Genomic DNA, 15,901 nt, shown 5'->3' with positions numbered 1-15,901 from the left:
CCTGCAACTTTTTTTTTTTTTGGTTTGTTTGGGTTTCTTTCGCTTGTAGGGTGTACTGTAAGCGCCGGCGTGTACAGGCAGGCGGCAGGGGAGGGAAGGTTCCACACTAGCTTCCACTCCTCCACGTGCGATGCCTGCTTGAATGATACGGAGATCGATCGACCGTGACGCTGTCATCTCTCATGGAGGCTAATTGAGCCACGATTATAGATTAATCAGCGATCCACTCATTAGGAATAAAAAATATACTCCCTCCGTTTCAAAATATTTGACACAATTGACTTTTAAGTACGTGTTTGACCATTCATCTTATTTAAAAAATTTAAATAATTATTTATTCTTTTCATATCATTTGATTCATTGTTAAATATATTTTTATGTACACGTATAGTTTTACATATTTCACAATTTTGTTTGAATAAGACGAACGGTTAAACATGTGCTAAAAAGTCAACAGTGTCAAACATTTTAAAACGGAGGGAGTATATAATAGCGAATATATAGGTTAGGAAGATGGCATGATCACGGGATGCTTCCGATCCTTGCTTGCTTCCAATGCCGCACCGCTTCCTTTCCTTTTTGTACCCACGTTGATGCTCTATACACTACATATGTAGTATTCGACGAAAAAGATGTTGTTACAGTATGTGTATTCTCTTGGCCGCCGCTCCAAATGGGAGGAAAAGAAAGAAAGAAAAAATCTATCATTAGCTTCTAGCTTGCTCTTCCCTGTTTATCCGATAGATGGTGTTAAAAGGAAGGAAGGGAGTGGAGTCGTGAGGTATTTGTGGCTACATACGTATAATAAATCGATCGATCAGTTCCCGAATGTGGACGTGCGCAATAACGAACATGTAACCGTTTCTTTTTCGGGACTTGTCAATGTCAGTCGAGCAATGCATTATAACCTCGCCCCCAATTATCACTTGTAGTCCCCGGACAGAGAGAAACAGCCGCACATCAACGTCGCTTCTTCTGTCCGTTCCTCCGTGCCATTTCTGAGTGGATTGCAATTTTACGTATGTTCTTCACTCAAGTACAGTGTAATATAGAACAAATTGAAAAGAGAGAAAAAAGAAATAAAGGGCTAAGACGCTGAAATGTAGTGGCCCGTGTCCTCTGGCGCTGACGAGGGGCGCAAAAACCGGGAGAGCTCAGCCAGGAGATAAACCAAAAAAAAGCTACAATTATACTACTGTGCGAGATACTTATTTAAATTCACGACCAACGTTTAATCATTCGTTTTATTTAAATTTTTTGTACAAATATGAAAATATTTATGTCATGTTTAAAGAACATTTGATGATAAATTAAGTCATAATAAAATAAATGATAATTACATAAATTTTTTTAATAAGATAAATGGTCAAACATAGAATAAAAAATTAAGGGCGACATATATTAAAATATGGAGATAGTAATAAAGAAGAAAAGGACTCGTCGTCGTCGTTGTCGACGGTGCACGCGATGGACCTGGACGCCACCACACCACCACTCGTCCCGTCATCTGCTGTGTGGACGAGACGACGCAGATGCCACTACGCCCCCCAAAAGGAAAAAAAAAAGAAGCACTCGCTTTTGTGAGAGGGTACTCCGCGCGCGCGTACGTGACGACGTCGTTTTTCCGGCGGCGCGGCGCTCGCGGGGTCGGCGCGCCGACGAAGAGACGTCACGGCACGGCGCGTCGCGCGACACGACACGACTCACGAGCGTCTCGGTGTGCGGGTAGTTTTTTTTCCTCTCTCCCTCTGGAGAGATCGCGGTGTGAAACCTGGTCGGCACTGGGCGAGCGGGGTGGCCACGCGGTGCGAGGGAAACTCACGGCGTTTTTTTTACCCACAAGCGGAGGGGATCCACTAATTGGGTGCTTGTGTGTGCTAGTTGTGTGACGAAGAAAATGGAGTTTTCCATTAAAAAAAGAAAATGGAGTTGTTAACTTAACCCTTCTTTCAACAGAAAGTCCATATAAATTTTGATTTATTAAATATATTTCGTGATTTATGTTACATGTACTTTTTATTCAACTCCAACAACTTTCTTTTTTTTCCACATACATAATAGGCAAAATTTGCTACAGGACATTCAAAATTTATGTAATTGGCTGGAGGACACCGTAAGATCGTGTCATTGCCGAGAGACACCAAAAAATAGTGTAATTGGCTATAGGAATATTATTTTATAATTTTCGAGTAAAAAGGGGAGAGAGAAATTAAAAAGAAATACAAGTTTGCCCCTGCCTTGGCCTGAGCATCAGTTGATTTTCGAGTAAAAAGGGACTTTCTGCTTCTGCTCGAAAAAACAAAGCGCTGGTTTAGTGATCCGCACGTATTCAACCAACAAAAGATGATCAAATACCAATCAATACAATGTAAAAAAACGCGTGGACATACGTGATGTACCAGGTTGGCCGTGCTGTGTGGATGAACAAATACAAATCAATACTGGAGCTTCTTGCGGATGCTACCATAGTCGTTGCCGTCCGGCTCGCCTGACCGTCCGCCGACGACACCATCTCACCGTTGATCTCCTCCACACACTCCCACTTCACCGCCACGCCGACGGACAGCTATATAATGACGCAATGCGTAGGGCCACGGTCACCGTCGCAGCTGCATCTGCCGCGTTTGTCAAGCATGCTCAGGATCAGCGATGGCTCCAGCGCAGCAATACGGCCACCACAGTGTGCCGTCGCGTTGGTCTCCTCCACCGCTGCCGAGGGACAGGCCCAGCGCCGGACCGTTACTCTAGTGGCTGACGTCCACCTGTGCGGGCCGCCCATCGCAGCAGGTCACTGCTTTGCTTGCACTGCCACTCGCCACCGTTGAAGCTGCCGTCGCCTCCTCATAGCCATGGGGAGAAAGGGTAATCAGGGGTAAACTTGTCTTTTTAAAAAATTCTCTCTCTACTTTGCCTTGAAAATTATAAAATAATGTGTTCGGCGTCCTGTAGCCAATTACACCGTTTTTTGATGTCCTTTAGCAGTCACACAATTTTACGGTCTCCTATGACCAATTACACAAATTTTAGATGCCATGTAGCAAATTTTGCCTACATAATAACCCGAATTTCGATGGAGGACCGATGAATTAGGGGGTTGAAGTGGAGGTGGGAGGAGAAGGGGAAAGGGAAGGGGAAGAATGGGAGGTCGTCGACTTAGAGGGATGATCGTGGGAGGTGACGGTGCCACGAGGCCGGTGTTGGTGGCGGGGGCATAGCGAGCTTGTAGAGCTCGGTGGTGGCAGATCCGATAACAAAAGAGCCACCGGAAAAGCGGAAGACGACGAGGGCGAGGGCATCTTGCCACTGATGGCTCGAGGAAGGAGAGGGGGGAGCGAGAGGAGGCTCTTCAGTGGGGCCTCGCTGGCGCGCGTTGATGTCTTCCGGCTAGTCGGCAAGGCCGGGCGGCGGCGGCGACGGCGACGCAGAATGTGTTGGTATTAGTGAACCGGAGTCGAGAGAATGAGGAGATTGTTAAGGTTTGCTTACTCGCACGAATCTTAATATAATCTTGTGATATAAAATTCGTAAGATTTTTAAATATGTTCTCCGTTGAATGACGTATAGACCGTCCCTAGATAAAATGGTAAAAAAATGATCGGAAAGTGCAAAGCCGCGCGGTCGTTTTGAGGAGGAAAAGCTCGAAAATGACGTTTGGAAGAGGGCCGGGGGAGATCCGAGAGGTCCCAGGTGTCGCTGTCGTTTGAATAGTAGCAGTACTTTTCTGCTGATTTCATTCTAGAAAACAATTACCGATGGACTTAGCGGTCGACTTGGTAGAGTACTAGTTACCGCTTGGTCAGCTATTCCAACCACCACCACCACCACCAGGGTTTCTTGCGTCGACAACGCCGACGTTGTGCGCCCGCGTTCTTCCTTCCCCGTAAGCCGTAAATCAGCCCTACGTACGATCGTTTAACCCAAATAACAAGTTTTGTTTTGCCATATATATATATATCGAAATCCCTTTACATGACTGAATAATAAGCAGTACTAGTATGTAGCTCTCCCCTCTCCTACTCATTTCTCATCGACTTTATACAAAGATCCATATCTAATCCAGAAAATGAGGGATTGATGGCCACCACCGATCGCAAAACGCCGGCATTATTTACTGAACAGTGAACACCACAGGGGTCAATCCGGCCGTTTGCTCGCTTGCCTGCCGGCAAAGTACTGAGCGATCGAGCTGGCGACGACGCCGCCGCCGTGGCGCGCATGCGCGGCGGGTGGCGGCGGCGCGTCGGCACCCGCCCGTGACGAGGCGTGGCGTGGCAGCGGCCACGCGCGGCGACGTGCACGGAAGGGAAGGGTGTGGATGGCTGCATGGCTGGACACCGGACGGCGCCCCGGTTCACCCAACCTTTTCCTGGTGTACTTTTCGTACCACTAGTAGTACTTTTTCTTTTTTCTTTTTGGCTGGTCTCGGTCGAGCCAGCTGAACGGGACAACTTCCGACCATTGAAACTTCTGGATAAATCCCTGGTATAAATTTCAAGTCTAAAATGGAATATATATTTTTTTAATCTAAAATATAGTACATCAGTACTAATTTTTAGGCTGTTTGAATATTCCTTTTTAGTCACAGTTTGTCAAATTTTGAATCGCCTTATGTTTCATTCCTAACCTTCTGATTGCTTGAAAATGTTTGGATTTCTTTGCATTTAAATTAGTATTAGAGAAATACTTAGATTGATCTATACAAATTTTTTAATATTACAAATACTTGTATTTTGGAACAGAGGAATATGTAATATGGGTAAAAAGTTTTGGCGTGTCACATCGGATATACGGATACATATTTAAAGTATCAAACATAGACTAATACTTGTAAACTGCGAGACGAATTTATTAAGCATAATTAATTCGTCATTAGCAAATGTTTACTTTAGCACCACATTGTCAAATCATGGAGCAATTAGAAAAAAAAATCTGCCTCTTATCTTACACGCAATCTATGTAATTAAACTTTTTCTATATTTAATACTTCATACATATATCCAAACATTTAATATGATAATGTGAAAAGTTTTTCCGTATGAACTAAACGTAGCCTTTATCTCCATATAGATAAATGAAATTTGGGCTCAATTTCACATGTCAGTGTCCCATTAAGTACTCTACATACTAGTATCATTCAGTCTTTAAGAAAGTACATATCATCCTTTAATTATCGAACGTCAGAGATGCGTATCCATCAAGGCTACTTTGCTCGAAAACAAAGCAACTTAGATAATAATAAAGCCCAATTTCTACTATTAGCCCATCTTAAAGCCAACATATATAATAGATTAGCTATAAGATTGGCTACAATTTTCTTCTCATCTCTTTATCTCTCACTTATACATTTAATGCATTTGTCTTGGAGCTTGTGATAAGCTAGCTCTTACATAAGAGCCAACATCCTTAATTTTTCACTATCTCTTTCCTCCACCTAAGCTTATAATAGGCTTATAGCTCACTATTATACTTGCTTTTACAGTCACTGTTTCGGGATAATCCTTTCTAACCCGGACGCGTCGTTCTACCAAGCACAGGATAAATTCATGTGAGTAAGAAAAAGATAAAATGTCGGTTGATAAATAAGTTCGCTGTCAAGATCATGAAACTAACCGAAAGTGAGTTCTCTCCAAAAAAAAAAAGAAAAGAAAAGGAAAAAGGGCAAGCCAAAGAGCACGCACTGGTTCTCTTCTGATAGGAGTAGATGTGTCTTCGCAACAGGGACATATTCTGAAGGAACTCTATATATAAGGGAAATAAAATTAGGGACAGCCTATACTAGAAATAATAATTTGGATGATCAGTTGACTATTTGTGGGTTGGTTTAGTTATATGTATATGTAGATGTTAGCAATTGACTTTTAACTTGAGATTGCACAAGCATGCACAAATACCCTTTTTTTTCACACTGATGCTAGAACAGTGACTTGTGAAGTTGAAAATAGGCAGTGTATAGCAAGTGGTATAGATGAGAAAATGCTCAAACGACCCTAGCAGTTGTTTTTTCCAATAGCTCTGGTTTTTGTTGTATGAAGGGAACTTCTCCAAATTTGGAAAATGAGTACAGTATTATATGCAACAATGTGATTGCATAATGATTTTGGATATAGGCATATAGCCAAGCACAGTTACGCTTAATTTAGTTATTGATCGTAAATAAAATGGAATCACGTGTCCACAAAAGATAGAAGGGCCTATCGGTTGACTATAAGCTAGTTATGTACTAAAACAGCTGTTGGAGACCAAAACTTTTATATATCTATCCTTATAACTTAAAAATTAGTATTGAAAAATAAACTATGTTGAACATATATTAACGTTAAGAATATGTGCCGTTGTGTCATTGGTGACTTAACATCATGTTTATTTTAGATTATTGGTGTGGATTTCTACCTATTATATGAATAAATTAAATATTTTAAGAAATAAACATAATTTTAGATAAGAGGTGTAAATAATGAGCTACCTTTTCTTCTAGGAAATATATTAATTAATTTTTCGAAGCGTAGAGCAAATAAAAGGAAAAGGCATCCTTTTGAAACCCTTTTCACCATCATTATGCTCGTGTGTCTAAGGCTAACATCAAGCAGCATACGCAAACTTAAAATATCAATCAAATATGAACATATTCCCTCATACTTTATTGATGTATAACCACACATAACCCTTGTCACCACGGGTTTATTGACACAAAATACTATCCACACGAAATTATTCCCCCCTCCCACTCCCATTTCCTCGCAAAGAAAAGATGCAAATATTCCAATCCTCTTCATCCGTAACCTTCACCCTTCAGCACAGATTCGTGGAGGTAATAATAATAATAATAATAATAATAATAATAATAATAATAATAATAATAATAATAATAATAATAATAATAATAACCCATCATAAATTAGGTGTAGTTTTGATTTTTTCTGGTAACGTTTGACCATTCATCTTATTTAAAAAATAGTGTAAATATAAAAATGGATAAGTTATACTTAAAATACTTTTGATAATAAAACAAATCACAGATAAAATAAATAATAATTTCATAACCTTTTAAATAAGATGAATGGTAATTATAGACAAAAACTCAAAACTATTGATATTGTTTTGGGATAGAGTGAGTAATAAAGAACCGTGCAGGATAACTACCGGGGTATCGCCAACAATTTTACCACCTGACGACGAAACATGGGCAACGGACGGACTCCCCGGAAATTGGTACGGCCACGCAATAAATCGCACACGCCCGTTTGATTTCTTCTTCCCCCACGCGCGTCCGTGCTTTGCCTGCGTTCTGCCTACACACAGCCGCCCTTGCCGACCGCCACCGCCGCAACCGCAACCACCTTCCTTTTCTCCACCCTCTTCCTTCCTCTTCCCGCGGCTTCGCCTCGCCTCGCTTCGCTTCGCTTCGCTTCGGAGTCCAGCCTCCTCCTCCGCTGACCTCCTCGCGGTCTTCTCGTCTCCGCGTGGAGCAACTGCCTCCCGCGGCGGCGCGCGCGGGTGGGTGGAGACTGGAGAGTCCTCTCCGCGAGAGGCTGCCCGCTTCGGTTTGGTTTTGATCTGGTTTGGTTGAATCGATCGAGAGGTGGGGAGGGGAGGGGAGCAGAGGGCGGCATCGGATCGGAGGAGGGCGCGATGAGGAGGAGGGGCGGCGCTGGGGGATCGGATCCGCGCGCATGATTGCGGCGCGGCGCGGGAGGGGATTTGTTCGTGGATCGTGCCTCCGATCGGCGGGAGTTGGATCGGGGGCGTGGTGGCATTGGGGGTGAGACGGGATGGTGAGCGGCAACCTCTTCCACTGCCGGAGGAACTCGTGGCCGGCCGAGGAGTACGTCGGCCGAACCGCCCTGCAGTTGGTGAGTCCAATTTCTTGTTCCTTTTGGGCTTGTGCTTCCTGTGGGCGCGTGTTTGATTTTGCTGGGGATGCTTTGGATTTCGCAGTTGGACTTCGACGGCGGGTCGCCTCCGGAGCAGGCATGGCGGCGGCGTCTGAACAGCCACGCCAACTTACTCAAGGAATTCAGCGTCACCTTCATGGAAGCAATGAGGATGGTATGTTACAACGCTTGGTTCTCTGCATGTTGTTCAAGCAGTTTGATTTCTGTAACACCTGCGTCGTTTCCTTTTTAATGCTGCTATCTGCTAATCATTTGTTTTTTGGAATGTGAAAAATTTCAGATGAGCCTTGGCCTGAGGCTATGGTCGTATGTCCGAGAGGAGGCTTCTCATGGAAGGGTACCATCGGCTGTTCTTATGCTATTTATATTTCATTACTTAATGGAATTTCCTTTTATCTAAAATTATACCAAACATCTATGAATATAAATTGTGTGTGGTGATAAAATGGGGTCTGCTATGCTTGCAGAAAGCTCCAATTGATCCGTTTACCAAAGAGAAATGTAAGCCGTCTGCTTCGCAGGGCGTACCGCTTGGTGGGATGGGGTGTGTCCGCCTGAATTGATGTTTTAACCTCCAATAATCTCATGTTTATGCTTGTCTATTTGCACTATGGATGCTGTAATTTTGATACCAATACACTGGTTTTGCAGGAGTGGTAGCATTTCAAGAGGTTTCAGGGGAGAGTTCAAGAATTGGCATATCATTCCTGGTTTATGTGAGACTTCCCCGGTCATGGAGAACCAGTTTTCAGTAATGCTTTCTTCTTCTTTCTGCTGTTGCTGGTTAATCAACTTGGTTTATGGTGATGCATAATTGAATTTTTGGACCATTAGCTAGCTTATCTGAAGGATTTTCTTCTGACTGCTGAAAATGCTCCTAGCCCCTCACTAGTCACTAGTATTATTTTTGGGGAAAGTCTTATGACATCTACCCTTCACTGGTGTCTCACATACTCATATTATGGCAATTCACTAAATATGCGTCAAAAAGAATCTTTTAAGTGCTATCTTTGTTGTTGCGGCTGTGCTCAAGTGTGAAATCAACTGTTGAGTGGAGTGTTTTTGGGGACTTTTGTTGAGATAAAAAGGCACGACTGTTTCCACTGTTTAATGTTTGTGGATGGACGAGTTCCATCTGCTGCTTGTGACACTTTTTGATGAGTGTTGTAATCAGTTAGCAAGTTCTTGTCAATTCGCCAGCTATTACACACTTATTTTTCCTATCGATGTATATAAACTTCCATGGATGTGGGCCACCCAATCAAGCCCATCAGGGGCTCCATACAAGATTTATGACAGCAACTGTTTATAAAATCTTGAATCTTTTGACTTAGTACTCCCGAGTCACTATGCTTGTTTATTTTTTTTCTCACAACTAAGGTGAGAGTCTTGAACTGACACATAGTACCCTGCTGTTCTAGATATTTGTATCTCGCGATGGGGGGAACAAAAAGTACTCATCGGTATTGTCTCCCGGACACCATGAAGGTTTAAAGTAAGTTTCTTCATTTATATTGCAAATAACAGTCTTTCTTTAGTTTATCCAAATTTACTAAGTCTGAGCTTCTGAGCTCGTCATTCTGCAATCCTGTATCTTGCACAAGGGTAAGCTTCAACAAGTAGATTTGTAATTTTGCATTGCTTTTCTGAAGTTAAAACTTGCAGAAGTTCTTTATTGTTGATTGAATGGTATTCACAGCCAATTGTATAGTGCATACATTGTTACCTTGTATTTGTTCTTCTGATGTGCCTTGTTTCCCATATAGTATGTGGCCTTTTGAAATGCAGATCCACTTTGCATACTTTATATAAGTGACTTGCGCTTCAATTTTAATTTTAATTTGTGATTCAAAAGCCAACGGCGCTGTGCGTAGAAATTTATTTCAAATATCGACTTGCATATTATATAGCAGAGAGAGTGTGAGATATATACCAAATTCTTTCTTGTACATTTGTGACTCAAGAGTCAAACATCGCTGTGCATAATGTGAACAGAATTCTAGTTTATTGTACCTATATATATGTTGCAATCACGCTTCAGTTATGACTCAACAAATTTGATATAGAGTGCACTTGTTTGATGCCTTACCTGATTTCAGGAAATGTAATGACTCTGGAATTTCTTCATGGGACTGGAACTTGAGCGGTCAACATTCTACCTATCATGCTTTATTTCCTAGGGCATGGACTGTTTATGATGGTATGCCATCATGGAGCTGTGGAACATTGCTTGCATCTTGTGATGGCACAAACACTTCTCTTTTCTACCAAGAGATGGATATGCTTTATGCCAAGCCAGCTTATATGTTGATTACATAATTAATTTTCAATACTATTATATGGAGTTATGAACTTGATGGATATCTTTTTTTAGTAGCAGTAGACATGTTTTGAACTTAAGAATCTTATGAATTTTTCCGTGTATTCAGGTGAACCGGATCCAGACCTTAAAATCTCATGTCGTCAGATATCACCATTCATTCCTCATGATTACAAAGATAGCAGCCTCCCAACTTCTGTCTTTGTGTACACTGTAAGTGACTCATAAAGTTAGTTTTATGCTAGGCTGGCAGGTTCTTCAGCTGGTATATTTCCCTCATCTTTTTTTATTTCATATTTCCTGATAAGTATATTCCTTTAGATAATATCATGGAATATACATGTGGATCGGTGTTGATAACAGTTGGGATTAGGTTTGTGGAACTAGGGGATTAACCATGTCTCGCTCTAATTCTTGCTTGAATCTGATACTGGTTCAATAACATTTATATTAAGAAATATGTTCTGGCAACTTCAGCCAAGATATTCCACATGTAACAGTTCTGACATGGATCATAAGGTAGAGAGAGCCCTGCCTTTTTATGTCGACAGGAGAATTTTAACATGGTCACTGTTAAAATAATATTGTTGGTGCGAACATATATGTCAAAACATTTCAGAATACAGTTATATAGAAAAATGTTTAATTACAGTGATTGTTCTTAGATCATGGGACATGCTGTTTACTTGAGGAGTTACTGATTAATGAATATTCTACTGAATTGAATGTTCCCATTAAGTTTTCATATGTATTTACATGAAGAGATGCTCTTAATCTTCTCAACCTGATGAAATTACATGACCATCCTTCCTTTTGTTTTCTGTGTTTATTATAGCTAGTGAACACTGGGAAAGACCGTGCGAAAGTGAGCCTGTTAATGACATGGGCGGTAAGGACATCTAAATCTTCTGTAACAATATATTTTCTGCATCTATCAGTATATCACCATTTATGTTTACTTATGCATTACTGTGCTTTAGACTTTGTGGCTCACATAAGTTTTTATAGTTTATATATACTAGTGCAACAATAGTACCATGATGGCAAAACACCCATGAAAAATGTTGGACATTTTCATTAGTATAACTCTCATCCTTACTTGATATTTACTTGAAAAATTATTGTTGCTGCTTCAAGTGCCTAATTAATGATTTTCTCTCATTAAACGCAGAATTCTATCGGAGGTTTTTCTCATCACTCTGGAGGCCATTTTAATGAGCCCTTCATGTAAGTAATTTGTAGATATTTTTTATACCTGTTCATACTTTTAGATCAGTGGTGCTCATGGCTTGATTTCATAACATGGTCAGTGCGGAGGATGGAGTTTCAGGAGTTCTTCTGCATCACAAGCAAGTGTCAAACCAAACCTTCTCCCTTGTTCCACATATTCTTGCATCATGTGTTGCCTGCACGAGCTAACAGACTAGCATTTGTTGCAGAACAGCAAAGGATAATCCTCCGGTTACTTTTGCTATTGCTGCCTGTGAAACTCAGAATGTGAATGTGACAGTCTTGCCTGTATTTGGCCTCTCTGGAGAAGGCCATGATTCAGCCAAGCAAATGTGGGATAGAATGAAACAGGTGATCGATGGCAGCCTTTCTTTCAACAGTGGTTCAGTGCAGCAATTCTACGTTCCTGACATAACTAAATATTCCTCTCATTCACCTTTTACTTTATCTTCAGAACGGCCACTTTGACCGTGAAAATTTCGAAGCTGGTACCAGTATGCCTTCATCTTCAGGGGAGACACTTTGTGCAGCTGTCTCAGCATCAACCTGGGTAGAGCCACATGGTAGATGTACTGTTGTATTTGGTTTGGCTTGGTCCTCTCCTAAAATAAAGTTTCAGAAGGGCTGCACATACAACAGGTCAGCACACTCTTGGTTTGGGTACCTTTGCTGATTTTGTTTATATCTACAGTGAGTTATTCTTTGTTTCTGAACTCCGGATCACCTATATGACCTATCTGCAAATTCATCTTAGACCGGCATAGCCCCATGTGCTATGACATGTAATTGATCCCAAATAAATGTACCATACGTTCTGTTAATCCTTGGGCAAAAAAAGTCATATAATAGCACAAGTTCTCATAGATCTGTTCAGAAAAGATCTCTTGAAGTGAAGAGCTGGGAATGCATCATGAACACCTATTGTTTTGAGTTGGTAGAGAAATACCAGTATATCTTACAACATGGTTAAATATCTCACATTGACCAATTGTGGTGGCTTGTTTTATTTAGTTATCTATCACATTGCTTATACATAATTAGCCTTTTCCCCATGGTAGCTTCTTTTTTATATCACAAAAATATATTCACTGCTATCTGTTAAGAGTACATAGCAAGTGAATTCCACATGTCAAACTTAAAATTAGTGTGCATTACAATACCTTCTAATCGATTGATATTCTATCTTATATTGCAGGAGGTACACTGAATTTTATGGAACTTCTGAAAGATCAGCTGTTAATTTGGTACACGATGCCTTGACAAGTATGTCTTTTTGTCCAGCTCTTCATAAATCTTCTCTAGTCACTTAGACATCTTAATCTTGTACACATTCACACACAATGCAGTAATTACTTGTTGCTGTCGTAATTCACACATTCTCAACAAAGTTAAATGATGCTGTGATAGGGACAGATGTGCAATGTTGGTCCTTGGTTTCTGACCTTACGCTGTTGGATGTTCCTTCTATGTTTTTTTGCAGAATATAGGATTTGGGAAGAGGAGATTGAGAAGTGGCAAAACCCCATACTCAAGAATGAAAAACTTCCAGAATGGTACAACCTTAGTTCTATATTTCTTTCTGAACTGATGTGTTCTACTTCTTCAGTAAAGAACTTTGGCAGTAAACATCTAAATCTCCCAAAGAAAAACAAAATCTTAACTAGAATATTTGGGGTTTCATGGTGCTTGCAGGTACAAGTTCACACTTTTTAATGAGCTTTACTTTCTGGTAGCTGGGGGTACTGTTTGGACAGGTATGCTTCATTCAACTTTGTAATGGTGTGGTTTTTGTGCTTGTTCAGTTGTACATCATAAATTACAATCTGGATGTCGTTAGGATAATTTTTAAAATTGCACCTTTTACTCTTGAAACTTCTTTGCGGTACCTGAGTTTAGCATCACCTTTGTAGATGGCCAACCACCAGTTATCGATGAAAAACCAAGTCCTGGTTCTAATCAACAGAAATCTTCAAAAAGGGGCACTAGAGACACTAAACAGGAATCAGTTAAAGATAACCATGTCAAACTGACAGCAGAGCAAGTCACTAATGGTGGTGACCTGGCTAATGGCGAAGAGCAAAGTGTGTCAAAGTATGCAGCAGTACATGGACCACAAATGGCTAAGGCAACCAACGGACTTGGGTCACAAGAGCCAATTCCATACTTGCTTTCCAAGAATGGCCCTGAAAATGTTGGCAAATTTTTGTACCTGGAAGGAGTGGAATACATCATGTGGTGCACCTATGATGTGCATTTCTATGCTTCTTTTGCTCTGCTTGATCTGTTTCCCAAAATAGAGTTGAGTATCCAACGTGATTTTGCCAATGCTGTTCTCTATGAAGACAGACGAAGAATGAAATTTTTGGCTGATGGTACTTCTGGAATTCGCAAGGTCAAAGGTGCCGTTCCGCATGACCTAGGAACACATGATCCATGGCATGAAATGAATGCGTACAACATACATGATACAAGCAAATGGAAAGATCTAAATCCAAAGTTTGTGCTCCAGGTATACAGAGACTTCGCTGCTACAGGTGATATGTCATTTGGTAGAGATGTTTGGCCTGCCGTCTGTGCAGTGATGGACTATATGAATCAATTTGACCGTGACGGTGATGGTCTCATTGAGAATGATGGGTTTCCTGATCAAACCTATGATGCTTGGACTGTACACGGAATTAGTGCTTACTGTGGCGGTCTCTGGCTTGCTGCACTTCAGGCTGCAGCTACAATGGCTCATCGGCTTGGTGATCGGCCATTTGCTGAAAAATACAAGCTCAAATTCATACAAGCGAAAGCAGTATATGAGGCTAAGTTATGGAATGGGTCTTACTTCAATTATGACAGTGGCACAAGCAGTAATAGCCGATCTATTCAGGCGGATCAGCTGGCAGGGCAGTGGTATGCTGCTTCTTCAGGCTTGCCCCCGCTTTTCGATGAGAATAAAATAAGAAGTGCTCTGCAGAAAATATTTGAATTCAATGTAATGAAGGTTAAAGGAGGACGATTGGGAGCTGTAAATGGTATGACTCCTAATGGGAAAGTGGATGAGACATGCATGCAATCTCGGGAAATCTGGACCGGTGTTACATACGGTGTTGCTGCAAACATGCTGCTCCATGGAATGGAGCATCAAGGATTCACCACTGCCGAAGGAATTTTTATTGCTGGTTGGTCAGAAGAAGGATATGGGTAAGCACTACCTTGTTCTTCGAATAATCTCATATTTCGCAATTCACAACAATGCAACTTGCTTCGCATCGATTTTGCTCTGGCGCACCTCTCTTAAACCACTCCCTTATGAATACCGTTCTACTTCTCACTGACAATTTCATTAAAAATACTAATTAGATATTGTTGATGCTCTCTTGTTTCAACCACCGTTTGCTTTGTGATATAGATAACATGGGGTTTCTTGCTGTGTTGCAGGTATTGGTTCCAAACACCGGAAGGCTGGACCATAGACGGGCACTACAGGTCGCTCATCTACATGCGGCCTCTCGCCATTTGGGCAATGCAATGGGCACGTTCTCCACCCAAGGCAATCCTTGATGCCCCCAAGGTAAACCTGATGGACAGGATACACCTATCCCCACAAATGATCCGGGCAATGAACGAGATTAATGTTAGAAAGATAGCACCCGACAATAGATGTTTCCCTAGCTCTGCATTTCGTTGTGAATGCTGACCACAAAAAAAAAAGAGAAGCAAAATGCAACAACTGAGTAGTAACATACATATATATACTTTCCTTTTCGGCTTTTCCTTGGCCCCTTACAAGTTTCAGTGGGGTTCATGGGGTTTTCCTTGAAATCAGAGGGCATATAAATCTACGGAACCACTAAGCTCAGTAGCTCACACTCTCACAGCTCGAAAAGAGCTCTTGTTGTATAATTGTACAGTAAACTACAAAATCATATCGTCAGCATCATCTTTGCTCTGCGTCAAAAAGTTTTGTTTACAGACTCTTTAACTGATGTCTGAGCTTCCCTTTGCGGGTATCAATTCCGAGAAACACAGTGTATATAGATTTTACAATGGACATTCCGTAATATAATCGTTAAGCGAGGGATTTATTCTACGGCAGTGTCATTTTCGGTTCAGTGAGGGAAGAACTGGCTGTCTGAATTGTGGTTTTCGTTGTTGAAGAGATCCAATTCAATTTGAAATATGACGAAGCCGTGCAAATGCTTGGTTTCTGGCGAAAACTACACGGTTTGGACCCAAAAAAAAAATTTCAAAGCAAATTAGCAATGACAGTAGCCAAACAAATATCGATCTATTTCATATGTTCGCACAAAGAAGGTATTTTTAGGATTGAAAAATTGCAAACAAATTTTGGAAAGTTAGGAAGTGTGAAAAATTTTGTAGCAGAGGGAAAATAATTGGTGTGACGTTTGCTGTAATTTGAACATTACAAAATAGTACTTATTCCGTTTCATCCATTTCATATTATAAG

At 41.1% G+C, this 15,901-nt stretch overlaps 1 protein-coding gene across 2 annotated transcripts; it reads left to right on the top strand.

Annotated features, from left to right (window-relative positions):
• The first annotated feature begins 7,259 nt into the window (after positions 1 to 7,259).
• LOC4348876 (uncharacterized) lies at positions 7,260 to 15,393 on the top strand. 2 transcript variants are annotated; one of them, XM_015758974.2, is made up of 18 exons: positions 7,260 to 7,850; positions 7,936 to 8,046; positions 8,173 to 8,229; positions 8,360 to 8,436; positions 8,544 to 8,643; positions 9,314 to 9,387; positions 9,992 to 10,092; positions 10,322 to 10,425; positions 11,048 to 11,101; positions 11,384 to 11,439; positions 11,523 to 11,561; positions 11,652 to 11,793; positions 11,897 to 12,081; positions 12,638 to 12,705; positions 12,923 to 12,995; positions 13,135 to 13,196; positions 13,353 to 14,634; positions 14,872 to 15,393. In XM_015758974.2, exons 1-18 carry the CDS (start codon positions 7,770 to 7,772, stop codon positions 15,128 to 15,130), a joined length of 2,925 nt encoding a protein of 974 aa, XP_015614460.1. In that variant the 5' UTR covers positions 7,260 to 7,769; the 3' UTR covers positions 15,131 to 15,393. The 2 variants fall into 2 exon arrangements, with proteins under 2 accessions (XP_015614460.1, XP_066160893.1); XM_066304796.1 differs by lacking the exon at positions 8,360 to 8,436 and having other exon boundaries at positions 7,743 to 7,850.
• Positions 15,394 to 15,901: the final 508 nt, after the last annotated feature.

This window comes from Oryza sativa, chromosome 10 (genome assembly GCF_034140825.1).
Source record: "Oryza sativa Japonica Group chromosome 10, ASM3414082v1".
Taxonomy (NCBI): domain Eukaryota; kingdom Viridiplantae; phylum Streptophyta; class Magnoliopsida; order Poales; family Poaceae; genus Oryza; species Oryza sativa.
This window is presented reverse-complemented; position numbering and strand designations above follow the sequence as displayed.